Source organism: Argiope bruennichi, chromosome 3 (genome assembly GCF_947563725.1).
Source record: "Argiope bruennichi chromosome 3, qqArgBrue1.1, whole genome shotgun sequence".
In the NCBI taxonomy this organism is placed as follows: domain Eukaryota; kingdom Metazoa; phylum Arthropoda; class Arachnida; order Araneae; family Araneidae; genus Argiope; species Argiope bruennichi.
The window spans coordinates 51966017-51993082 of NC_079153.1; the positions used below are offsets into that span (position 1 = coordinate 51966017).

The 27066-nt window shown below is 31.1% G+C and overlaps 1 protein-coding gene across 1 annotated transcript; it reads right to left on the reverse strand.

Moving 5' to 3' along the window:
• Positions 1-2335: 2335 nt before the first annotated feature.
• On the reverse strand, positions 2336-26402 carry LOC129963741 (mast cell carboxypeptidase A-like). Its single transcript, XM_056078272.1, has 9 exons — positions 26313-26402; positions 24404-24491; positions 22828-22929; positions 21216-21320; positions 17551-17655; positions 12616-12721; positions 9450-9652; positions 7046-7133; positions 2336-2754 (listed from the first exon to the last, which is right to left on the reverse strand). Exons 1-9 carry the CDS (start codon positions 26390-26392, stop codon positions 2558-2560), a joined length of 1074 nt encoding a protein of 357 aa, XP_055934247.1. The 5' UTR covers positions 26393-26402; the 3' UTR covers positions 2336-2557.
• Between the last annotated feature and the right edge of the window lie 664 nt (positions 26403-27066).

Here is a 27066-nt window from a genome sequence, read left to right on the forward strand (position 1 = left end):
TTAATGACCAATAAACATACACAACATTAGGTTTTGTCAAATTTTACACATGATGCTTTACAATATCATACGATTAGGGATTGCAATACCGGTATACCGGGATACTGAATACCGGTATTCAGAAGTTTAAATACCGTTTCTTCGGTATTTACTACAAATTTTTAAAATTGTCTCCACTGTATGTTCAGGAATCTCCAACATAACAAAATAGTATTCGTTTTTGTTTTTATGTCTCCCTAACGGGCGAAATTAATTAGACTGTGAATACAAAGTTGCATCGTACAATCAAGAGAAGTGATAAAATACCGTTTGACAACGGATTGTAAAACCATCCGCTCTTTTGCGGATGTATTAGGATGGATTTAATTCAACAAAATAGGGGTGAGAGGAAAGATGCAAGGAGGAGATGTTTACATTCAACAACGAAGACTCACGGTTTTATGAGACATAAGCATTACAGATAATTAGTAATACAGAATGTCTTACGGTCTTTACATAATTATAATGATTTTAAAAATAAAAATGAAGAAAATAGACTAACCAATTCAAATCTGATCAAGTTTATAGTAAATTTTCTTAAAACTGTTTACTCAGAAACCTATCCACATTCAGAAGAATTCGGTACAGTTATCGAAGATTATGATGACACTAACGTAGATAGTGAAAAGGAATCGTCTCTTGAACAAAAATTAAAATTAGCGATAAATAAAAAAAAAATATTCAACAAACCAAAATACAATACAGAAATCAGCTATATCGAAAACCATCCGACGAGAAATCGATCTATTTGAAGCTGAGGGATTTAGAGGTAAATACTTGGAAAAAGTATATCACGCATTGCTAACAGTACCATCAACTAGCGTAGATGCTGAAAGAGCGTTTTCGACAGCTGGTCATTTTTGCACAAAATTACGTTCCAGGCTTAATGACAGTACAATCGATGCATTATGTTTTTTTAAGATCACATTTCAAAAATTTGTAATAATACCACAGACTGAATAGTGATATTTACACTTTTTTGTGATTTAAATAAATAAGATGTTCCTTTACTTTTTTGGGATTTATACTGTTATAATTTATGAGTTACAAATTATTTTTTGTGATATTTACACTCTCTAATAAAACTGGCAAATAAAATAAAGAATCACCTGTGTTTCCTTTTTCTAAAATTTCTACTACCGGTATCCCGATATTAAGATCTAAAAAATACCGAATACCGATATTGAACGATATTGCAATCCCTACATACGATGCTTTACGGTATACAATGATACGTGATGAATACTATGATACGAGGTGAAACTAAATAGTGAACTAGCAAAAACGATGGAGAAAATTATGCGTTTCAATTGAAAAATTTAAAAAAAATATCTTTAAAAAAAGATAGTTACCAATATTTAAGGAAAAACTATTCTTTTTAATAAAAAATATGCTTGACTAAGAATATTTTCAAAATAAGAATGCCATCTAAATGTAATATTCACATAGACATTGGTTGAGAAATTATTTTTCTTTGAGAAATTCCTCTTGCAAATGCTACTGTTACAACAGGAAGAAAGACAATTGTTTTAAAATTTATATTATTTGAAAAACTGCCCTTTACTTTCACCATTTAATTTGGAATAAGACTTAATTTTATTAAAATACATTATCAGATTTGTTTTCATTGTTATGCAAGGCGATAACTATTAGAATGTTAATAAATAGAGTTCGTTGAAGTTAAAAAAAAGTGAAGATACAATATCGCGAAATTTAGAGAATTGATGGCCCGGACATTTATGTTTTTAATACTGCTATAATGTCATGGGACTGATCTCCATTAGGAAGGTTCATGTGCACAAAGAACAGAGCATATGCAAGGTAATTAAAATAAAGCGATTTTAATATCTAAAAAAATTGGCTGAATCGGAGATATGAGGCTATATCTAAACGATTTAACTGGAATTAAATATAACTAATATCCCCAAGCGAACCAATTGGTTGTCAAAAGTTACTAATATATTAATATTTCTCAATGTAAAAAAAGACAATTCCAATTCAAATATATTTAATTTCTAGATTGACAACTTTGGATTGTCTTTGAGTTTTAGGAATGTTAAGGATTTACACGTAAAGAGTAATTTATTACTAACATTATAGATTTCATTTTAGCAAAGAATCAAAACGAAATACTATAATACTATATTATTTAAATACTATAATCAATTTTTTTGAGATATACAAAAAGACGATATTCATATATTTTTTGTCTCTGTATTAAGAAAAGGTTCTGCGCTATTTTACAAAAAAGAATCAATATAAGATACGAAAATAAATAACGAATTACATTACAATGTCAATTTTGGATACAAAAATAAATAACGAATTACATTAAAATGTCAATTTTGTACATTCAAAAATCAGACTTCAGGGCACTACAGTGAGAATTTCGGAATATCCTTAAATTTATGCATTTGGCGAATCAAAATGAATTACTGGCAGTTTTATCATCTTGCCTGCCCATTTCAAGAAAAATTGAATCTTTATTGTGCTTAGAGACATTTTATTTTCTAAGCAATTAGCTTCTATTAGGCTGCATAGCAAGTATGCAGTTTTCCAATGCTGCAAAAGTTTCTTCGCATAACGGTATGATCTCACTTTCACTCATGATGAAACCTCCCTTTTCTTCTTTTCCTTGCCTCAGCTCCACATTGAAAGCATACTTTGCCCCTCCAACATCATAAGCATAATCCGCTGAAGTACCAGGAACAACATCTAAAAAATTTAAAAATACCTCTAAATAAAATGTTGAGGGTAATTAAGTCAGTGGTGCTTACATGGTCACTTAGTGGTTTGAAGTTTGAAGTAAACTTTTCTCCAAATAAAATCTTAAAAGGAAATCTAAAAAAATGATATAGAAATATGCCCATTTAAATTAGTTCAATAACCATAATGTTCAATCTTCCTTGTGGATAAGGAAATTTGTAACTGCTTACATTTCAGAATGATTGTTTTTACTTTGGCCTCAAGTATCTTTTTATTTTCTCGTTTACGTAATATATAGAGAGAGTATTGTAATCGTCAAAAAATTTGGACTCGAGAACTTTTGACGAATCACAGCGTTTTAGACTTCTTTTAGTTAGAAAATTACAATTTTGGAAAATGTTCGACTGTCATTGACAAAGATAATTCGAAGGCGTTTTGAGCTAGAAGATTGAAATTTAGTATACATTTTGCACAAAATATGCAGATCTCTATTAAATTTTAAGCAAAATCTGTTTATTGGAAATCCGTTTGTCAGTCTGTTCGAATATAAGCTAACATAATAACACAATAAAGAGAGCTGGATTGATAAAATTTAGTACACAGATTTAGTGTTTATTATGCAAACACTTATCCAATTTTGAGCTAAATCTGACGAGGTGTGTTCGATCTGTACTTTCAGAAACATGTAAGCTCGATAACTCAAAAACACACTGATTGAATTAAATTTGGACTGAGATTTTGTAACTACAAATGTAGTTTTTTGTGAAATTTTGGTTTCAATCGGCTGGGGAAAACGGCCCAAAAAACACACTGATTGAATTATATCAAATTTGAACTGAGATTTTGTGACTACAAATGTAGTTTTGTGTCACATTTTGGTTTCAATCGGTTGGGAAAAACGGTCCAAAAAACACAAATTCAACTTACAATTACTGTTATGTTACTGTTAGAGAACAATCGCCAAAATTCTTGCCAAGGATAAATGACGTTTCAGTAAAAACGATAAATTCAAGGCCAAAGGTAAATGTTTCATGATTGTTAAACACCAATGCCATGCAAGGCGTTTTCTTTTATCAGAGACTATGCGAGAAAGTTTTGGGCGAGATAACTCCCATTGGCTTACGTAGTTATGGAAGTGAAGAATATACTATTCAGTTTGATAAAGTTTTAACGATTTTCAACAATATGTGATGCATTTCCTCTATAAATTTAGTTCTTGCATAAACCTCAAGAGATATCGTAAGCTTAGCTGTAAAGAAGTAAAGATACTAGCGGTCACAGCTCTTACATGTTGATATACTTTTAATTTGTAAGATTTTTTTATTTACATTTTGTTAATGAATTACGTTTTTGAATTATTACATGAACACACATTTCTGCACAATTAATGTTCATCTATTTTCATTCGCATAATGTTATCCACAAGGATGGATAGATTACATATAACCAACAAAAGTTTCAACAATTTTCTTCAACAAAGTAACTAACAATATGCCTTTTAGCAGTTGCTGGTCGATTTCCGGATCAGACTAATTATGGAAATGTTTTGAATCATGGACTTGTATATAACCTCTTGATACATTGATGATGTTGAAAAATATAAAATATAAGGGGTTAAAAAAATAGACAAAGGTTTTTTTTCTTCTCTTCTAAGTTTGCAAGAAAACGAGAGTTAGTCTAAAAGATTTTTTTTTTCTTGTTGCGTAAACAGAGATTAATTGATAATGATTGATCAATTACCCACTCACCATCAAACGTGTTGCACGAATCATTCATGTCTATGCAAAAGTCCTTTATTGATTTTTTTTTAAATTTTTTTTCCAGAAAATTGCAGAATTTCAGTTTTAGTGCTTTTATTTAAAATGAAATAATAGTAGGTGCACTTAAAGGAAAACTAAACGAGGTAAAATATATCAATCTCCTTCTCAAATCAGAAGACTATTTTTTTCATTAAATTTTTAAAATTAAGTATCAAATGATCATTGCTTTAAAAAATGGACAGTCTCAAAAAATTCAAAAGAGATGTGCGATGCTTCTATAAATCAAATATTTTTGATTGTATAACATTGTGATTTTGTTTCTCAACATTTTTGCTTTTGGAACATACCATTTTTAGTCGTCAATTCATTAATAGTGAATTAATGTAAAATTATTTTCATGCTGTTTTGGTGTTAAACGAATATTTTTAAAAACTGGAATAACGTTATGAATAAATCTTAATAAGACAATGGAGCCAATTTAAGCCGAAGGTAACAGAAGACCTTATTTTTATATTTAAAACAATAAGCAAAACAAAGTAATTCGCCCTTTAGCCTCAACCGCCGGTCCTATTTTGCATTTGTATTTCAAATGAATGGTGATGACCTCTCTCTATATATATATATCACCAATGATTGCATGTCCTGCACTACCTTTTAGTTTCAAGATAAATTTAAAAAAAAAAACATGACATCACTGTATATTCTCTACGAAAAAAAAAACCGCAGCAAATTTTCACAACTACAATCATTATATCAATTTTTCGAAAATTTTATTTTTTATGAAAACTCTTAAATATTTTTAAACCTTAAACCATTTTTAAAAAATCGAAAACACACTGCTTTACTGTGCATTCCTACTGGAATAAACCGCGACAGAATTCTCCAGCCATAGCCACTCTACCAATTTCAAAAAAGTTTTATTATATATGAAAACTACTAGTACTTAGCAGTATATTCTCTAATTCACTGTGTATTATTTCACTATCAAAAAACTTCATTATGCATTTTTTAGGGGAAATAACCACACTAGATTTTTTAACAGCAACCACTGTACCGCTTTTTATTTCATACGAAAACTCATGATTTCTATGAAGTCAATAACAGTCTTCTATTCCCTTCCTTTCCATTTCGAGAAATATTGTAAAATGAAACTTCAACAGAGCCCGCAATTTCAACAACTGAAAGGATTACACCAATTTTCGTCTCCGATTTCATAATTTTGTCATTTCAAAGTATTGCTAACCAGCCGGAAGTTTCCATTATTATTATGTAAGTACAATTTAAAATAATAACTTCTTTACTTTTAAATACATTAATATCTGGAAGACAAAGCGTGTGTTTTTTTTGTACTTAGTTTAACATGTTATTCGATACTACTGCTATTACTGTATTCATTGTATAGTTTATCTGTCATTACTTATCTTTTTGAACTTATACTCAGTTTTGCGATGTTGAAATCGGATCCTAGATAGCGCTGTACGACAGTGTAAGTATGAGAGCAGATAGAAGAATGCTCTAATGCTTAGTTATAAAAAATAATTTTGTGTGTGTGTAAAATCGTTTTTTTTTTTCAGGAAAGACACCTATATAGATAAGAGGAAAAACCTTATCTAAATATAAAATTTGATCCAAATCGTTAGAGCCGTTTCAGAGATACACAAAATAAATAATTTTATATTATATATATATATATATATATACTAGAATTGCTCGTTAAAAGTTATGATTGCAATTATTTCTTTATTGCAATAAGATATTTTGGCAAAATTAAATAACATGACTAAAATAATCTTCACCCAGATTTGATGAAACATACATTATCAAAATAAAAGAAACTACTATTTTAATTATGATTATACAATAATGATGGATCATTCTAATTATCTCGCGAATTAATTAAAGACAAAAATGTGCGAAATCGATTGAGTTACTGAAGTTGATGTAAAAAGCTATAAAACTTATTTTGCAATATCTCTTAAACTTTGAGGCGGAGGCGGCAGACGATCCTTAATGATATATTTCTGAGTTAATTTTTATACCAAATAAAAATTGGCAAAATCGGTACTTCAGATATTTTATTTAATAGTTTTGATTGGGAACACTGTTAAATCCCCCCTCCCCCTGCAGAAAGTGTACAATGAGGATTTGAGTTTTTCTTTGAAAATGGGAGGTAATTGAGAACAGAAAACTATTGATTGCATATATATGTATTATTAACTTTCATATAAAAAAATTGGCAAACTTGATATACTGCTTGTAGAGAGGGTACTGATTCTTTAGTTTTGGCAATTATTTTAAATATATAGATGGTGGGCGAACAGCTGGTCATCAAAGGTGGATAGATATTAATAAAAATATTTTGGTGTAGAAAGATACAGTATTTAAAGGCAATAGTATATAATAATAGTGGATTATAAAAAGTTTGATGAAGAATGCTTTAAAAGAAAAGATTGGGAATAGATTAAATCACAATAAAAAGAAATCCTATTTTTTTTATCATTACAATAAAACCAATTTTTCTACAAATCAATTTTTCTTACATATCATATTCGCGGCACTGCCAGTCTTATACGCCGTGTTATTCGACATCGTCTGCAGAGTATCAGTTGCCACTTTGGCCACTCTTTCCTAAAAATAACAGCTTATTTAAATATATACTGGAAACAAAATAATCACCGTGAAATAAAAAAAAAAACTTATATATATTCATATTATTTTTTTATTAATTTTTCCACTTAAACTCAAGGCACTACAATAAATGAATCAAGCCAGGAGTTGCTCAAATCACAATTTGATAAAACTAAAAGATAAGACAAAATTATGTAAAATTATTCGAGAGAAATCATAATATTTTTGTATAGAGGAATTATTTTAAAGAATACAAGTGTTGGAATTCCTGCCTTGCTCATTCGCACTGGTGACGTCAGGGAAAAAAATCCCATGACGTCACAGAGTAATAGATTCAAGTTTCAGTTTTGATAGTAAGAACAGAACGAAAGATAGATGGTTGTATGCCATGTTAAGAATCAGAATAGTAGAGTTGGTACACGTGAAATGAAATATGTAATTCTTAGTAAATAATTATCTATGCCTGTGTCCTCTTCCTTCAAATAAAAAAGATGATAAAAATGATCATCAGTTATTGGATTTATGATTTCGATGTTTATGTGGACTAATTCATGTTGGAATATCCGATTCTTTTGATTTAGAAGTTCCCAGAAAGACAGGCAAGAGCGAATTTTCTCTTACATTTCGATATTTTTTAATTTAGGGCCTAGAAATCCGAAAAACAAGATTTCTATAACTGATTTTCAAAATGCTCTATATTTAAAAACATTAAATGTACAAATATGAGTGATATATGAAAATAAATGCAAATTCTGCACATTTTTCAAAATTTATTTGTGCTCTCTAGATCAATACGGAGCAAGTTCAGATTTTAATTGAATGCGTTCTATACATTTTGTAGCGTCATCTTGTCACTTGTCATCACTGCAGCATTGATTTGTTCTCCGAGATGTAATGCTTTTGGTAGGAAGGGCACATTAACAACTTTTAATATGCTCTCTAAAGAGGATAGGAGCTTAATCAGATGACCAGGCGATCCAGGGCAAAAAGCGAGGTTACACTTACCAAGACATTCAATCACGCAATTCACAATTTCATTGTCCAGATTTCGATGAACTTGAATGTTCGAATGATGGGGGGGGGGGGGATAGTAGTCAGAAAATCTTTTCTGTTGGAATTCAAAATTCTATGAATCATCAGCCACTCGCAGAAAAACCCATATCTGCTCTATATTCAAGTAACTTTCAACAGTCGCATTCTTCTCACAGAAGAAAAACAACCTAGATTTCTTTGTTTATAAAACTGCACACACACAAATACACATTTTTTTATTATTATTATTGGCGAATCTCTTTCAAATTATCATAATTAAATGAGGACTTTCTTGTACCAGAATCGCTTGTTATGACGATTTATGTTGAATAAATTAAAATCCAGGTTCATCACTGAACACCAATTAAAGTAAATTTGTCTTATCAAATGCTTTTGCATTGTGAGACAAAGCTTGGTGAATTTGTATTTATTTACACAATTCACTCATATTTATACGAGCAATACTTTTGAATATATAAACTTGTGAAAATGAATGAAAATTTTATTTGAACTTTGTATTATAACAAATAATAGTACATTTTTTATATTAAATCTCCACTTTATTGCAAATAGAAAAATCGCCTGGAAAAATTAAATTGATATTTATGATGTAAAATTTTGCTGTTTGTAATGCGAGAAAAAACATTAATTAAGCAGTATATAATATTTTTGCAAAGTATATTTAAAAAAGCTTTTGAATTTTTTTTTTTTAAATTTATGATTGGAGTTTTTGCATTTTTAAATTGTTAAATGATGGTATAGTTACTAATGGCACATGCTATATTTTACTTTTTCATTTGAGTTTTAATAATTTAAAAGCTAATGTAATAATAAAATTATAAATTTACTGCATTTTTATTTAAGAGAAAGAGAATTTTTTGGCAAAGAAATTATAATTAAACAAATATTTTCAATTAATAAATTTTTACTAAAAAATAGGAACGGAATATTATTTATAAACTTATGCTTTTGTTAACACATTTTAAAACATTTACATTACTTATTTGTCCAAGTAAAAATATTGTACAGCATGTAATTAATAAATACTTATTAAATAATATCAGCCTCTATGTAAAAAAATTAAATAGGATAAAATTTGACGTTAGAATATATTTTTTTAAATAGGTCTGAAATATTTTCTAGATGTGTACGTTAGCTTTTAAAAGAAAAAGGTGTTTTCATATATGCGTTTTCTTCTCCGATTTTCTAAGTACCAGTTAAGAAGCAAGCGAATGAGCAGACGGATTGAAAAACAAACAAACAAAAAGACTATTAAACTTTTACCATTTCTTCATAATTTTCCGGCAGTTCCTTGGTTTTAGCCCAAGGAAACGTCCACACGGACAAGAAAGAATGGAAGCAAAAGTAGGCCAGCAAGCGATTTTGAAGCTTTTTTATAATTTTCTTGACCACCTGGGATTCTCTTTCAGAAAATGGGGATTTACCGCGATAGTCCTCTGTACAAGGCATCTTTAATAAATCGTCCGCTGAAAAAATAAATAAAAATAGAATTGAGATAACTAGTCAAACGCATAACCAAATATGTGGTTAGTTATTTGATTATTACATATATATATATCGGTTGTTATATGATTATTTCTTAAAGCCGTTCAATAAAAATCCGAATAGAAAACCACATTGAATTTTAAAATATCAGAGAAATTTTTTTATGTTTGAATGCAAGAAACAAAAAGGGAAATGCTTTGTAAAAATAATGTTTAAAGAATGACATAATAACCTCGCATTTCATTAATAGTGTATGTTAATTAAAAATGCATATTTTTTTGTTTTCAGATAGATTTATGGATACCCTATTACCACAAAATACAACAAGATATTTTTAAGATACTTCCTTGAAGCTGTATGCATTTTTAACATAGAATATGTATAAAGAACATCATAGTAGAGATATCAATATTTTATTCTAATAGAGTATAGAAAATTCATAGCCTATGAAAAATCCTACATATTTTAAAAATACTTAACAAAAGCGAAGCAACTTTAATAATTTATAATTTATGTGAAACTTTAAGAGACCCTAGATATGAAACTATTAATCATCTGCACCTTGCCAACCTCTTGCTTAAAAAAAAAAAAAAAATCCCCAAAACACTATTCAGTGACGATTTTGAAAGCCTTTCCAAAGAGATATGGCCGAAACTTAATTATAGCCCATATGGCCGCAAGGCATTCTTTCAGTTGTGGAATAGTTTTTCGCAGCCTTCGTCAGAGTACGCGAGGCAAAAACTATTACTTTTTCCTTCCCATCTTGGATTTGGACTAATACTGCGCCGATTCCGTATCCACTCGCGTCGGCGTGAAGTTCCGTTGGTGTATTTTCATCATAAAGGCCTAAGACAGGATCGGAGGTAAGATCTTTCTTTAAGTTATTAAAAGCTTCCACGTGTTCAGGTCCCCAACAGAATTCAGCAGAATTTTGTGTCCCCTTTCAGTAACAACTGTAAAGGTTCGGCTCTTTGGCAAAAATCCTTTATAAATCGGCGATAGTAAGAGCAAAGTCCCAGAAAGCTTCTTATGTCGTGGATATTCCTAGGCATGGGAAAGTCACTCATGCCTTTACTTTTTCTGGACGTACGCCGTTACTGGATACTAGGCGCCCCAGGTTCTTTATCTCTTGTGCTCCAAAGCGACACTTTTTAGGATTAAGGATAAGGCCTGCGTTCTGTATACACTGAAGGACGGTATTCAACCTCTGAAGATGTTCATCGAATGTTTCTGAGAACACCACAATGTCATCTAAAGGCACATGGCACGGGCAATGCGGCACGGGACTAACAGTTGCTAAAAAGTTCATTGAATAATTTTTTTGTAATCTGTTTTAATGGTTTCCTCAGTTAAACATTTTGAAAATTTAAATTTTGATAGTCATATAACTCGTATTATTTTAGAAGTGTTACATTGTCTTATTCATTGTGTTACACATTTCCCTAATTTCTATCTATATTTTTATAGATAGAAATTAAGGATATGCCTCAAAAATAACTTTGCGATCTCGGCAGTATCGAACTACATGTCCAGGGCGGCCACAATGGAAACAGACGGGTCTTCTATCAAGAATGCGCCAGACATCCGTCTTCCTCTGTGGTTGCTGTGCTACGGGCGTAGGTCGTCTGGTAACGTCAGCATAAGTAGGTTGGCGTCTTGGTTTAACCTTCGTCCACTCTGGTGTTGTCTGTGACAAAGGAGCCAAAGCATTTTCCACTTCCTCTCGAACAATGACTTCAATGCCTTTGTTTTGGATTTCGGGACCAACTACTGGAGATAGGAGACGCTGGACCTGCTCTAGCACTATTTGACGTATTAGTGATACCAGATCCAGTTGTTGGTCAATTGCAACCATTGGTACGACATTTGGGAGCCTTTCAAATTTCCTACCCCGGATCCTCTTTTGCTGCATCTCTTCAATTTTTCTACACCATTTTATAAAGTCCTCTGTAGTGGTTATTTCTTTCGTCAGAAGTGCTTGGTAAATATCTTCGGCGACTCCTTTCATCAGATGAGACACTTTCTCTTCTTCTGACATATCTGGCTTGACTTGATGGCATAATCCTAACACGCTTTGCATGTATGACTGCGTGCTTTCGTCTGATTTTTGAGCTCTATACTTTAGCTCATCTTTTGCCTTCTTTACATAGTGCTGTGTTTCTCCAAATGCCTCTTTTAACTTTGATTTGAAAAATCCCAGGAAGTCAATTTATCTTCATTATTTTCGAACCATTGTTTCGCTGTTCCTTCCAGGAAAAAGAAGGCATTTGCGAGACAAGTCATGTCATCCCATCTGTTGAATTTTTATAATCTGTCATATTCCTTAAGCCATTTGTTTGGGTCCTATCCCACTTCTCCTTTAAATATGGATGTATTCCTGTATTGTGGCTGTGCTGGTGTCAGCATGACCGGTTTAGCTTCCTGGTTCACAGGCATTTTCCTTGTCTTTCTGGGTGGTGGATTATAAGGTCCAAATTCTGGTTCAAGGCCTTTAAGGCGATTGCTTCTTCGTAAATCCGCTTCCATGCTGACTGGAATTGTACCCGGCGCCTCCACCAAAGAATGTCAAGTAGGTACTTTAGTATGGAACTCAATGACACACACAAGAAGTAGAGCTAAACCAATTTATTAACTCAACTCTGAACTCAGAACACAGTGACTGACAGATCTTCTGATTTATACTAATAGGGAAAGTTCCAGAATACTTTTCTGGAATCAGTAAGAAAAGTCCAGAACACTTATCTGGTAAACTAAAGAAAGGTCCAGAATCTTCTGGAACATGAAATAGAGCAAAACATAAAATCAACGAATTAAATATTTGTGAATCGCATTGTCTATAACGGGATTCGAACTTACGATCTCTTGATTATGAGACCAGTGCTATGACCATTCGGCCATGGAGAATCGACTGCCTCTTTTCAATGCGGCAATAATATAAACTTACCGTAGAAATTGACATCGAAATTTCTGTTTATGTCAACTCCAATGCAAATATTTTCGCATTGTTCTTTAGGTAAATCACAAGACCTATTTTTTCGCCACATTCGATCCTAAAAAGAAAACAAAAGATTACTTAACAATCTATCTGAATTGATATATAAACGAAGCTTTAAAAAACATGAAATTCCTTATTGACAAAATACTCCTAGCATTATTTGATCTTTAGTATTTTATTGATCACATTTGTAGGAAAATAAAAAAAATATTAATTCTTAATATGTATATTTCTTTTAGGTAGCAGTGAATAGTTATTAATTTTCGAAGTGAGATATAAGAAAAATAGATTTTATTTCTTTCATCTTTCGAAAATTTCAAAACTATGTCTTTCTTATACATTTTATTCTTCTCTTCTTAATTCATAACACTTTTATGACAACACCAATAGCTATTGTCATAAAAATGTGTCTAGGGGGCTATAAAGTTGCAATGCGCTTTTCAAGCAGAGTACTTACAATATTTACTAACAAAGTTTAAAGTGAACCTGAAAATTTCGAAACTACATGAGATACGGGCAAAACGTCAATGAAAAAGTTATAAAGAAGCATTAAATATACAGTGAATTCTAAAAATTAAATATACACTACTTTCTTTTTCTTTATTAGAGGTATAAAAATGTTATATCAAATTTATGGGTAAACATAAAAGCTGAAAGAGGAAGAAAAGACATTAAGAAACATAAAACTTATAAAGAAAAACAAGTGATTGGTAATATTTAATAATAATAATTAATATATTTAATAATAATATAATAATATTTAATATATTATTTATTAAATATAATAATATTAATTTACGTCAAAGTTACAAATTTCTTATTATAAAATTGAGTATACGTATATTTAAATTAGGGCAGCTCACGTATACGGCCTGTTGGCGTCATGTTTTTCGTCATAATGTCGCCAAAAATGCGTTTTTGCGATCTTGTGATTTGTCACTAGGCCATATTTGGCTTAACCTATGACTTACAAAATACAACAAAAAATGTAACAAAAATTAATTGAAAATATGATTGTTTAAAACAGACTTTAAGTCAGGGGTGGGCAGCGCCACCCCTGAACATCCCTCCCCTTTATTTCTTTAAATATTTAAGGAAAAGATCCAAATAAAATAATTTATTCCTACTCTTAATTTTATGCTCAAAGTGTTCTGATGACTATATATATCCTTCAAATCCAGTATGGAACAAATAAAAACATTAATAATTTTCCTTTTTAAAAGCAGTTACACACATAAATACAAAAACACACAGAAATGACTATTTTTCCTTATTTATTAGAGACTTTAATGGGGTACAATCCCAAGGAATGTCTCTGATAATTTCCAAAAATTTATTAAAAACATGGACAGTCTATGCAAGATCTATCAAAAAGAAACATTACGAAATAATGCACAAAAAACACCTTGAAGATTATAGAAAGGCAGTGACTTTTTTATAATATTACAGAGACTTTCCAAAAAAAAAAAAAAAAAAAAAAACCCCTTCAAATTTTACAAACGCATGCGCAGTAAGAAAAAAATACAATACAGCATGTTGTTGCCCCGATGGGACAATTACTTGTTATTGACTGAACAGCATTTTTCAGCCTTTCTACGCATTTGCTGCTTATTGGACGTCTTATAACTGGCCGAGTGTAAACCCGGCATTAAGGTGGGTTTACACACGGCCAGTTATAAGAGGGCCAATAAGATAACGAATATGTTGAAAGGGACCGATTTATGTTTGCCCCAATTTCATAAGATCTATTCAGGCATTCCATGCTTGGCTATAAATTGCCATTTTTTGCATCCCTGAATTTTTCTTTTTCATTGCGCGTCGTATTAAAATGATGAATATTTACACAGAGAAATATGCTAAAATTTTAAAAAAAGAGTCAACATACCTAAATTTGGAAACATATAGAAAAAAATGGCAAATAACATGAAAAAATAAAAACCCGCCAATTTCCACAAACGCATGGGTTGTAAGAAAAAAATTCAATACAGCGGCATGTTGTTGTCCCATCGGTATAAGTACTTGCCATGGACCGAACAACATTTTTCAGCCTTTCTACTTATACGCTGCCTACCGGCCGTCTTGTAACTGGCCAATTGTAAATCCACCTTTAAACCACGATCCATACCTTTTCCTTGAGTCACCATGCGTAAAAATATTGCAACAAACAAAGCTAAAGACATCCGACGCATCATTTTTCGTTCTCACATGCGTAATAGCATTGGGAACACTGCAATATGGAGACTAAACCAAACCAGATTCCATATTTTATATATATATATATATATATATATATATATATATATATATATATATATATATATATATATATATATATATATATATATATATCACGCATCAATTCAGTAATAAAATACCTAGTAACAACTCCAGGATTTTTGAAAATTGGCCTCGGTTTATTATCAGAAATCTTGGTAAACCTTGAATCCATATGCTTTTTACATCAAAAAATTGATATTTTCAACAACATCCTTAATTGGTACATTAACATATGCCATGTCAGTAATATCATAAAAATAGAAATATGAATATGTAAATAAAACAGAAAAATACAACCTGGTCACAGGGAAAGTGGCAATTCATCTGATCGAAATAGATGGCAAGAAAAATATGAGCCAGCAAAGATTAGTTAAGTTTCAAGTTAGACTTTAAGATTACCATAAAGTGGAGCACCAAGGCTGGTTAGGGCAGCCAGAAATTACCGTTTATCTTCTAATTTATCGCCAAATTTGGCGCAGGTCGTATACTGGAGCAGAATCGTTTAACACATTTACAAAAAAGAAAGATAATATGAAATAAATATTTCGTTGCATGCCTTTTTGCCTTCAAAACAGTTTCTAAATGACATTACATTGCATAGGCAAGCGTTTGTGCTAATTGAAGGTTTATTTTTACCTATCTTTCTTGTGGCACAGTTTTTAAGTGTTCATCATTACTTATGTTACATTTGAACATATTTTACAGTTCAGATCTTAAAGCTTAAACAACTTTAAAAGTCTGAGAGCTGAAACAGAGCATGGAATTTTCTTTTACAATTGTATAATAATCACAACTATACAATTTTGACATAAAGTTTAGCGTACTTGTCCCGTTGAAAAATAAATTTAAATCACAAACTTAATTCATTAGTACTTAAAAGAATTCTTTAGTATTTCCAAATATTTCCTTTTATTGGTTATGACATCGATAAAAATGAAGTTTACCTCCATTTTCAAACATATAATTCCGTGCAAAGACTGAGATTTTATGTTTAATTGTGGATATGGTAGTAGTTTTGGGATAGTATACATGACATGGAATGTATAGCCTTTGTTACAGTATATCTTATACTGTCAACATTCAAGCCAATATGTACATATATATAATAATTATTGTACGGCTAGGAGACTTTGAAAGTTAAACAATATTTATGTAATGAAAAGAATGCACGATTTAAAAGCAGGATAATACATGACAAGAAGTTAAAAAAACACTGGTTGAAGATGTTAATGATAAATCAATTCTCCCTAAAGGCGGATGAAACTTGAGAAGATATGCACAGTCGTGAATGCCATGTGACTTTTACGTCATTTGATTAGACGTCACTCAGAAATATGCTTCCGTCATACATAACTTCGAATCATCATTTCCAAAAACATTAAATTAATTTTCGTATTTTGTGCAGATGTTCGCTTGAATTTGAACCGATGTCTTAGCAAATAATGTATTGTACTTATTATTTTCTTGCGAATATTGGAATGTAATATTTTTTTCTCATTATTTTCGCAAATTTATACTGACTCCATTTTTTCAACTCGGACTATTTTTGATCGCTATTTAGATGCAGCTCTTGGTAATAGATCCAAATGTTTTCTCAGTAAAGATGACTGCTACCTATATTCAGCACTATTACAATTTAAATTGATATATTTACATTAACATAGAATTATTTACAAATTATGAATTATTACAAATTAAATTTTATGAAAATATTTTCTTTGGTCAGATTTAGGTTCCGAACACTGGGTGAGTCTACGCCAGTAGATGACGAGTTAACGACAGTAATGTATTGTTCAGGTTCTTGTGACAAATTAATGACAGAAAACGTTTGAACCCTGATTGTAAATTTAACTGCACCAAACCCATTTAAATCGTAAATGTTGTTGTTGTTGTTTATGGCATTTGTTATAGACAAGCCCACTGACGAAGTTAATGATTTTAAAGCGAGTTTTAGCGTCTCTTGTTTTAAAAGTGCCATCTAGGGCCAAAAATACGTCTTAACTACTCATACTTCACAGCCCTATATACGGGGCGGACTTCATTTATATACTTCATTCACTCGTCCACAGATTGTAATTTAGACCTGAATCAGATAACGATCACCTCTTATCCAGTACCTCCAACGGTATTGCCTGCATTTAGAGGACTTTGTGTCTACGACAGATTTATACGTGCACCAGCCACCATATACACGTAGAGTCTTCGGTCAGTGGGATTCGAACTCACAACCTAAAGGATGCGAATCCAACGTCCTACAAACCAGGATATCCCGACCCTAGATCGTGATCCTCTCTCTGGTGTGGTGAGGTGTGGAGAGGGGGGTGCCAGCTCAGGTATCATCCTTGTCATCTGACCGTGGTTCAAAATTACGAGGTCCGTCTCAAAATAGCCCTAGTGTTGCTTAAAACGGGACTTTAATATAACTAAAACTAAACTAAAAAAAAACCTAGATCGCTAATATTTGATGGAATTCTTTTAAAGCGTAATATTCTATATTTAAATCTGAGACCATATCAATAGGCTTCCACAGCTCTTCAAATAGTTGAGTCCTAATTTGCCCGATACAAAAAGAATAAGAATCTGTGTTATAAGTAATTTAGTTTTTACCTTTGTCCAAGAGTAAACGTATCCATCTGGGTTCAAAGCAGGGAGTATAACGAAATCATACATAGACGTAAGTTTTTGTACCTTTTCTGTCTTTTGTTTCAATAGCTGAAAGGAAAAAATTATCAATACTGATTGTACTTACGATCCGATATTTGAGAATATAAAACACAATTAAAATGTACATAGACTGTTCAGTTGAGGCTCTTTAATCAAAATTTGCAAGAATCCGAATTTTAATTTGAGACTAAGTATAGACAACTTTCTGTGTTTAGACAACCCTTTGTAATCAATCTTAAACAGCGTATATACGATGCCAACTGCTTGTCTCCTCCGGACAACTATTTGCCATTGTCCCATTGCTGTCACATGATCTTCCTGACGTAGGCGTGGCCTTAGTTTGCGCGCAATAGTTGCCTTCGTGTGATCACTGAAGATGTACCGCTTTAATCACTAAATTAACTCAAAATAGAAAACGCAAAAAAAGTCAATAAGCCGTTTGATCTTTTAAAAAGGAGCTTATTTCAGTATATGAGGTGTCAAAGTCGATATGAAGTTTGCATATAGAGAGTATTTTAACTACTCCACTCAATTAGAACATCGTGGCAATGAACACTATTTTTAATTTCTTATGATTTTTATTTATGAAGGGTTGACGTACAGTTTGGACTGACAGACTATGTAAATATTGAAGAGAAGGAGGAATATTGAACTTGAAGGACAACCGTATAAGGTATGTGAAATTAAACTGATTCATAGTAATTGGTTAGTTGCTGTTGAAATAGCTTAGTTTATAGATTGAATAGATCTTGTTTCGAATATAATGCTTTATGATAAGATACCGAATACAGCAGTCGGGAAATATCGAAGTATGGGAAAAAAATTTCCTGCATATAAATTTAAAATAATCGGCAAAACTCAAGAACCCCTCTCATAAAACCCCTGCATCGAATTCTCAAAATTTTTATTTTTCAAGAAAATTTATGACACCCAATATAGCAGTCCATTGCCGCTTGCGTCTATAGCTCCAAGTTTTTAAAATACCATTTTGTAAACCGGGTATCTCAAATTGGTATAGCAAAATACCACTTTGATAGAATGCCCAACAACTGCGCCGATATCGTCGATTTATATCTCCATTTTGCAAGTACAGCTAAGTAATTAAAATTATCTTTTAATTAGTTTTGGTAAGTACTAAAATTACATAGCTTACTAAGCTGCTTTAATTACTCAGCTTACTTTTTGGTTATCAGCGCTTTTTGCTTAGCAAAAATAAATTTTTTGCATTTAAAAAATTAATGCTTGTTCTTTGAGCTGATGGTCGTCAGTGGTTAATCAAAAACTTACAACAGTAATCGTCTTGTCTTAATAGATTTTTAAAATATTGTTTTATTTTTTAGATAATAAGATAAACATACTAATTGTCTTGTAGATTTCATATTGTTTCATTTTATCTGGAAAACCCTACATAGCATTTTTTGTCAACATCGCTTTTTCTCAATGTTAAGCAAACAATGATTAGTAAGTAAAGACTTTTTTATTCACTATTTGCATAGAATATTTGGTTTATTTAAAATACATTAATAATTAATACATACATATTTTTTAAAAATACATATAGGCCTATCCCCCCAAAAACGTTTAGATTATTCTAAAAGTCGATTGGAAATATATATCGGATGAGAGCAAATCCAAACAGCCTCGGGGAACACCACATTTTTCTTGCGTTTCTAGTTTGCGCATTCTGCTGATCGTATTTAGTGAATATTAAAAATAAAATATGCTATTTTCCTCTCTAAATTTAAAGAAATACCATAGTCATCATAAATTCGGAATTCTCTGATATTCTTTTTTTTTCTTGTTCACAAAACTATCCTATATAAATTATGAATCTTTTGTTATCTATTAAAGCGTCAGCCTGAGCGATAAATCCGATTGCTTTCCGATATCAAAGAAATTATTGTTACGAATTTGCAATATTCTATCTTCGCGTAGTACGCCTTCTACTAAGACAAATAGTTTTTCATATATACTAATGGCTGTTGAATAAATGCCGAGTCAATAACCCTCGGCCTTGGTGACAAACGTGACCATCATTTGAAGGCTTTGGTGTTAAAAATGAAGGATACTGAATGTTACACAAACCTTGAATATTATACAGTTTCTAATAGAACTTGAGTTCCGTCAATTGTTCAAGATCATTCAATACCCTGGAACTATAAAAAGCGGAGGTGCACAGACGGGAGTCAATCAATAGTGAGTTAATATTTGATACCAAGCGAGTTTGTCTGAGCATTATGTGCTGTTAGTTATTTACTACCGATTCGGTACTTGTGTGCCGAAGTACACAAGTGCTGCAAGTACTATTTTGTGTATACTTCATTTGTGATTTGTTTCTTGTGTATTTATGTTTTTGTGCAGAATAAACGTCGTTATTGATTACCGGGCCTACTGGAATTTTTCACCATAAATTCTCCAGATCTGACGTAGGAATTTTTTGTACCGCTAATTTTTTTTAAGTATGTATTTCTCTGTGTATATAATTTCAAAGGCCAAACAAAAAATAAAACTTTTTTATTGTAAGTGGGAGCAAGTATAAAAGTTTCTAATGGATGGATATAGTTGTTTGCTGGGTGTTTTACTTAAAAGATGTTTCGTTTTTATTATTCGATATTTTTACCTATCTCACATGGGAATTGTTCCTTAATGTCCAGTTATTAGATCAATTCTTAAATAAAATTTAGAATTATTTCAACGAATAAGTGCATTTAATCATTTTATGCATAATTTCCATCGGTACATCCATAATGATTTTTTTCACCATGAAGTTTTTAAGATCCTCGAAACAATAACGTCGCGAGTCTTGCCATGATTTCCATATCAGAAGTCCATGCCATGATTTCCAAATCCATCACATCGACGGACGTGTGCGGATACGCCGATTTCCAAAGGAAACCCTGGCTCCCTGATGCACAGTTGGACGGAGACAAGCCGGTGGTGGGATTATTATGGTGTGGTCAATGTTTCCATGGAGCACATAAGGACCCATAATCCCCATAGAATAATCCTTGATGTCTATACATTACGTGAAAATCGTTGCAGATCAGATTCATCCATTCATGACAATAGTATTTCCGGAGAGGGATGGTGTTTGAGTTTTTGTCGAGACGTCAGAAAGTGGTCCGAGGAACATTCCAATGATTTTCAAGTCATCATTTCAAGTCAAATTCAACTGACATTAATCCCATAGAGCATTTGTGGTCCCACCTGAAAAACCAAATGCCTGCTACCACGCTATCTCTCGTAATGTGAGGGAATTGCAGGACCAGTTGGTGAGTTCTTGGTACCAAATACCTCAGACTACCTATCAGCACCTTGTGGAGTTAATGTCTCGTCAGGTGCTGGCAGTTTTACGAGCAAAAGGTGGTCCTACATGTTATGAATAGGTGGTCATAATGTAATGGCTCTTCGGTGTATACTGTATTAATCCAAAAATCTTGTAAATAGTCTTTAAATTATCACTTTCCTTATCAATTTTATTTATTGAAATTTATTAGTACATCTATATGCGCTAAAAGTTTTCATTTGGATATCTTTCATATCTACTTATTATTGATTAGAAAGGTGAACTTATGAGCAAAAACGTATCGCATGAAAGTGAAACCTACCTCGCTTATAATATAGAAACACACTTCAAATGCTGACCATTCTCTTGCATGAATTCCACATTCAATTAAAATGACAGGTTTTGTCTTCGATTGAGTTTTCGATATCTGAAATGAACATGGATCTAAAATATAAAACGCAGATAGTTTATTTATGAAACTCACACAAATATAGTTTGTTGCATCATTAAAAAAAATATAATCTGAACGGTTTAAGAATTTCACACTTAATTTATATATATTAATATCTTCAGCTCTTGTTTTCAGAATTTTTCTCAATATATTGAAAGTTAATGAGAAAGGCTTATTATAATTTTTTTAGCAATATAGAACATATGAATAATAATAAGGAAAAAAGATTCTAGATCATGTACTTTTATTTCTGGTTATAAATAAAGGAATAAATTTTTTTTAGCCATTTAATTCTAGAGAACAAAGGGATTTTAGTGTTTTATTTAAATTTTTCTCATATTTTCTGGATATTTTTACTACTTTGTGCATAATTATGTTACATGCTTTAAAAATTAAAAACGTGAAAAATGTGATCAAATACGTTGCATGTTTTTTCCTGAAACTATTTTTTTTTTTGTCAGTTTCCATCATTTTAATGCTTTTTTTTATCTGAGACAAGTGAAGTGTTCCCTTAAAAATATGGAAAGTAAAGAATAGCGGATCTCTTATTCAGAATTCTATTCCATTATTTTAGCTACAATAAACTCATTAATTTTCTTCAAATATGTTCTGAAATGATAAAAAAAGAATGTGAATGATAAATATTTTTTTATCTAACAGGAAAAGTAGGCGTATTGTTAACAATTTATAAAACCAGCGCGAGTAGTCACCCCAAAATTTTCACCCATACTCTCTAATGAAGAGATTGGCGGACAAGAATTACGAGATATAAACATTTGGCATGAATTTAGCATTTTTACTGAATCCATTGTGTTATCTTTGGAGAGTTATTTGGCGATTTATTCCTAGCAGGCAGTAAATAGTACCCTAAAATAGAATTTGGGTTTTATACCCGTTTTTCTCAACCGATTGAAACAAAAATTTGACAAAATATTGCGATTATAGTCACAAAATCCCTTGCAAAATTCTAAATACTTAAATCATTGCATTTTTTTTAATCGCAGCGTTTACATGTTTCTGAAAATACAGACATAAACAATCAACCAGTAGGTGGATTTGGCTCGAAATTGATAGGTATCTAGACTATATATGTTAAGTCTGTGCATCGAATTTTACCTATCTAGCTGTCTTCATAATTTCATTCAACTTATATTCTAACAGCTGGACAGACGGATATCCTGTTAACAGATTTTACTCAAAATATGATAGAATTCACAAATTAGATGTAAACACCGCATACCAAATTTCAACTGTCTAGCTCAAAGAGTTTTAGAGCTCTCTTTGTCACAGACATAATGACAAATCTGTGTTTTTCGAACTCAGTCTGGTTTAAAACGGAAAAATTCATCAAAATCACGATTTCGAATTTTTTGAAAATTTCCATACTTTCTTTAATTAAAAATGTTGCGTTTGTGGACATAATTTCATCATAAAATGAAAAGATAAATAGGATATTTAGAAAAGAAAATTAAGATTCTCTTACGTGAACTGCAAATACAGGCCTTCTCTCGACAGTGCATCCAGCAATTTCAAGCTTAGATATTCTGCGATATTTGTCTGTTAGTCCCTTCAGTAAATCGCACATCTAGAATTAAAAAAAAAAAAAAAAAAAAAAAAAATCAAATTTCCTGAAATTGTGATTCTTTTAATAATTATAATTCAAAAAGTTTAAGTGGAGTCAAATTGTATTAAAAATAAAGGTTCGAATAAAATTGCACTTTTTAATTGTTATGTGTTTCTTAATATATATATTTTTAATTATAGGAAATGTATAACACTGTCTTTGGGCCCAGAAATTCTTACACTTAAATTTCATCCCTTTAATGTACAAATATTTTAAATAGTGGCTGGTTGCTGCTATTTTAGACTTTTTTTTTCGCTTTTTAAGTAGGAAATGTTAAGGTAGTCGAAAACGCGAAATTTAGCGCGCGCGCGCGCGCACACACACACACACACACACATGTAATATTTATTTACGATTGGGTAGGACAAAATGCCCATTCAATCCCATTTGGATCACTGTCAAAGATACTATTAAGAAAACGTTTAAAGAAAAACAGATAATTTAACAAAACAAACAGGATAATTACTTTAAGCAGTACATTAACAATTAAGACGAAAAAGGTTAATTACATAAAATTTAGAAGTTAAAATATTTAGATTGCACCAAAGGGCGAAGCCTCAAACTTAGGGTCATGTGACTTAGCACTTTAGATTAGTAGAACCCATGCCATCTGCTACAATACAATAAAACTAAATTGAAATCTGGGTGCGTTCGGTATAACAGTGGAATGGTAATGGCCACAAATTAAATCTCTACATTTATAGCAAGAACTTAAAAAAGAAATTGGTGATAAAGTAGCGGTTATTTTAAACTTAAAAACTTTGCTTCATTATATTTTTCAAACATAAATTTGAATTTAGTCGAAGGAATTGCAACGACTTTTTTAGCAATTTGTACCTCTCTACTAATGGCGATTTTGACAATTACACTGAAAAAAATTCGTATTCGTACTGGTTGCAAAATTATCTATCTCCTACTTATTACTTTGTTGGGTACTTGTTTATTTTTACGGCTACCGTTTTTATTTGCCGCCAAGTATACCAAGCTCCATTATACATAAGATGCCAAATTTCGCCAAGGTGGGTGAAATCTCACGTTTGACTGTTTTCAGATTAGACCAAAATTAGATTACATCAGTTAAGGTGGGTTTACACCCAGCCAGCTACAAACTATCCAGTAAAACTACGCATGCGTAGGAACTGTATAGTAGTAACAAGTACTTGTTCCGTCGGGACAAGAACTTGCCATTATTCGCTTTCTCAGCGCATGAGCAATTTTCCTTCTGTGCATGCGTGACTTTCTGGAATCTTATACCTGGTAAATCCACCCTTAATTCGGTTTGCATGTAACAGACTCGCTTGGACAGATTCATCCCAAAATATAACAGAAGTGAAACTTAAAACTGCTGCTCCTTTAACTTAAGATTTATTTGCTATTAATTCTGAATGATACGATAAAGTCTTATGTTTTCGGCATAAATTCTGAATGTACTCACTGAACTGAAAGGGTTGTGCTTTGCGTAATTGTATCCGAATTCCTCATACCGTTCATCTCGCAAGCTGGATATTTCTTCTCTGATCTTGCTGGTGTAAGATGAAATTTTTCGATTAAACAATAAAGTACAAATTATCGAATAAAATAATAAACATTCGAATAAAACATTCTAAACTTAGAAGTAATAGGTTCTATTTAAAATAATATTATTCAATAATTTATATAAATGAAATTATCCTAATGGACTGAGCTGTTTGAATCCAAGGAAGCTACACATTGGCTCTATCTCAGCGATAGTCGCGCACAATATTATTCGAAAACTAGTTGGCTGGCTTGCTTTTTATTAGTGAATTTCTCATGGAAATCTCAGGACTGGCTGTGGAAGGTTTTTTTCTGAATTGACTACAATAGAAATTCAAATGCATTTCCTGATGAAGTGTATTTGTATTATCCAATTTTCCAACAAAAGAGCATATGCAACTTGAATGCTCTGGGTAGCTTTGACAAAAAATAACTGCAAAGGAGCCTTGGCTTTTGGATTTAACTAGTCTACACAGACCAGTAAAGAATTTTTAACCTACAACAATAACATAAATTAAAGATAATGTAATTTATGATCATTCCCTATTCGAGTGAAAAAAGTGTAACTAAATTAGATATTAATAGCTATTAATTAATAGATATTAATAGCTAATTGATTAATTGATCGTATCTGTGGTTACATTTTCAACTAATTGCATACACATAAAATTATGTAGATATTTATAGAGTTAACTGTACTAGATATATCCAAGACATCACCTATCTAATTGTTTTTCAAAATATATTATTTAACATCTAAACATTTTTTTTTAATGTTTAACTAGGCGACTCTGTCCTCTGCCCGATAATCCCCAAGCGGTTGCTTTGAATGCTTTTACTCGCATTGCAAAAAGATTACATAAGAAACAATGTTTTATTTCTAAAGTTTCCGTTTAAATCCGTACAAAAAATTTATTTGGCTTTGAAAAAGGGTTTTTCTTTGATTTTACAAACATTTAGAACATGAATTTTGTATTAAAACATTAGAAATAATATTGTAATATCATTAGAAATAAAATGGAATGTATTCAAATGGAATTTACAAAAAAATTATGGAAGTACAAAAAATATTTCTATACTCATAGACGAAAAAGCTAATGCAGCGTTCCATTCGAGAACATATATTTAGATATATTTACTTGATTCAGGTAATTAGAGTATTTTCCATCAATTTGGGATACCTTAATCACGCAGGTAATAGCTATTTGCCATCATTGAATCATATGTTTATCTTAAGTATTTCTTAAATTCTTTCAAAAATGGACTCCAAAAAGATTTTTAGAATTTTTTTGCTATTAATTAATTCTAGTCGGTTTTTTTTAGCATCATCGCTTTGATCATTTCACATGTAAGCCAGCTGAATATCTTAAAGTAAATTAGTTCTCTTTCTTTTTGAATATCTTTCAGAATTTTCTTCATTCGATTTATTTGCTTTTTGAAGTCGTCTTCTTTCATTGGGATATATTTAAAAAATAACAATAATAGATTTAAAACATTAACAGCTTAGTAATAATAATCGATATCAGCATCTGTATAGCATAATAATAATAATCGATACAATTGAAATTAATTTTAATTTATTGAAAAGCAGGTCTAAAGAAAATCTTATTCGTTTGCTATTGTTTGGGAAGTAGAATCACGTGGTCCATCATCAACCAATTGCTGAAGATATTGCAAAATTCAATAACCAATTAACATATTTTCGGAGAGAAGAAAAGGAAATATTCATTTAAATAAGTTATTAATGATAAGCAGCATATCTTCTGCGTGAGACTGCTGATACGTCGCTCATAATTTTTAAAATTATTCAATCAAATAGAAACACTTACTGTTCCATGTCAAATTGATGCATTTCAAACTCAACAGAATGTTTCTTTAGCATATCGGATACTAAAGGGACATAGTTCATTTCCACGTGAAAAATCACTTTATCTCCCTTTGTAAAATGATCTGTCCACGCTTCTACACCCTCCTAGAAAAAATGCTCCTACAATTTCTATAAACAGCATGCGTTACCTTTTTTTTTGTAATTAAGTAATAAATACAGGAAAACCAGTTTTTAAATGCACATTATTATTAACATACTAAAAATTAAACATTTAAAAATGTTCTGCATTTTTTAATTTTTAATTCATTATTATAAATGTGATAAAATTTTATCACTAATTATTTTTTTTTAAAAAATCATTAGTGACGGCCTTTTAATTGTTTAAATTTATTTATCAACTGATAATTTAATTCTGAAATTAGTGAGTTGTCACTGAGGGCACAGAAAAACATAAGTATGAAAATTCAAGCATATCAAAATTAAAATGATTCATAATCATATTCCCAATTGAACAAACAAGAAATAAATCAATCTAAATAAAAATGTAAGAAAATACAAGAATAAAATCAGATAATTAGAAGTGGGAAGTTTTGAATGAATATTTCAAAATTTAGATTCATTAGGTCTGAGGAATGAAAAAATTCCTCTCTGCAAGCTGGAAGTCAAAAATAGATTCTTTATCATCTGAATTGAAGTTCTTTAGAATCTTATAAAAAAAACAATGAAATAATATGTATGGGAACAACCGTAGACAA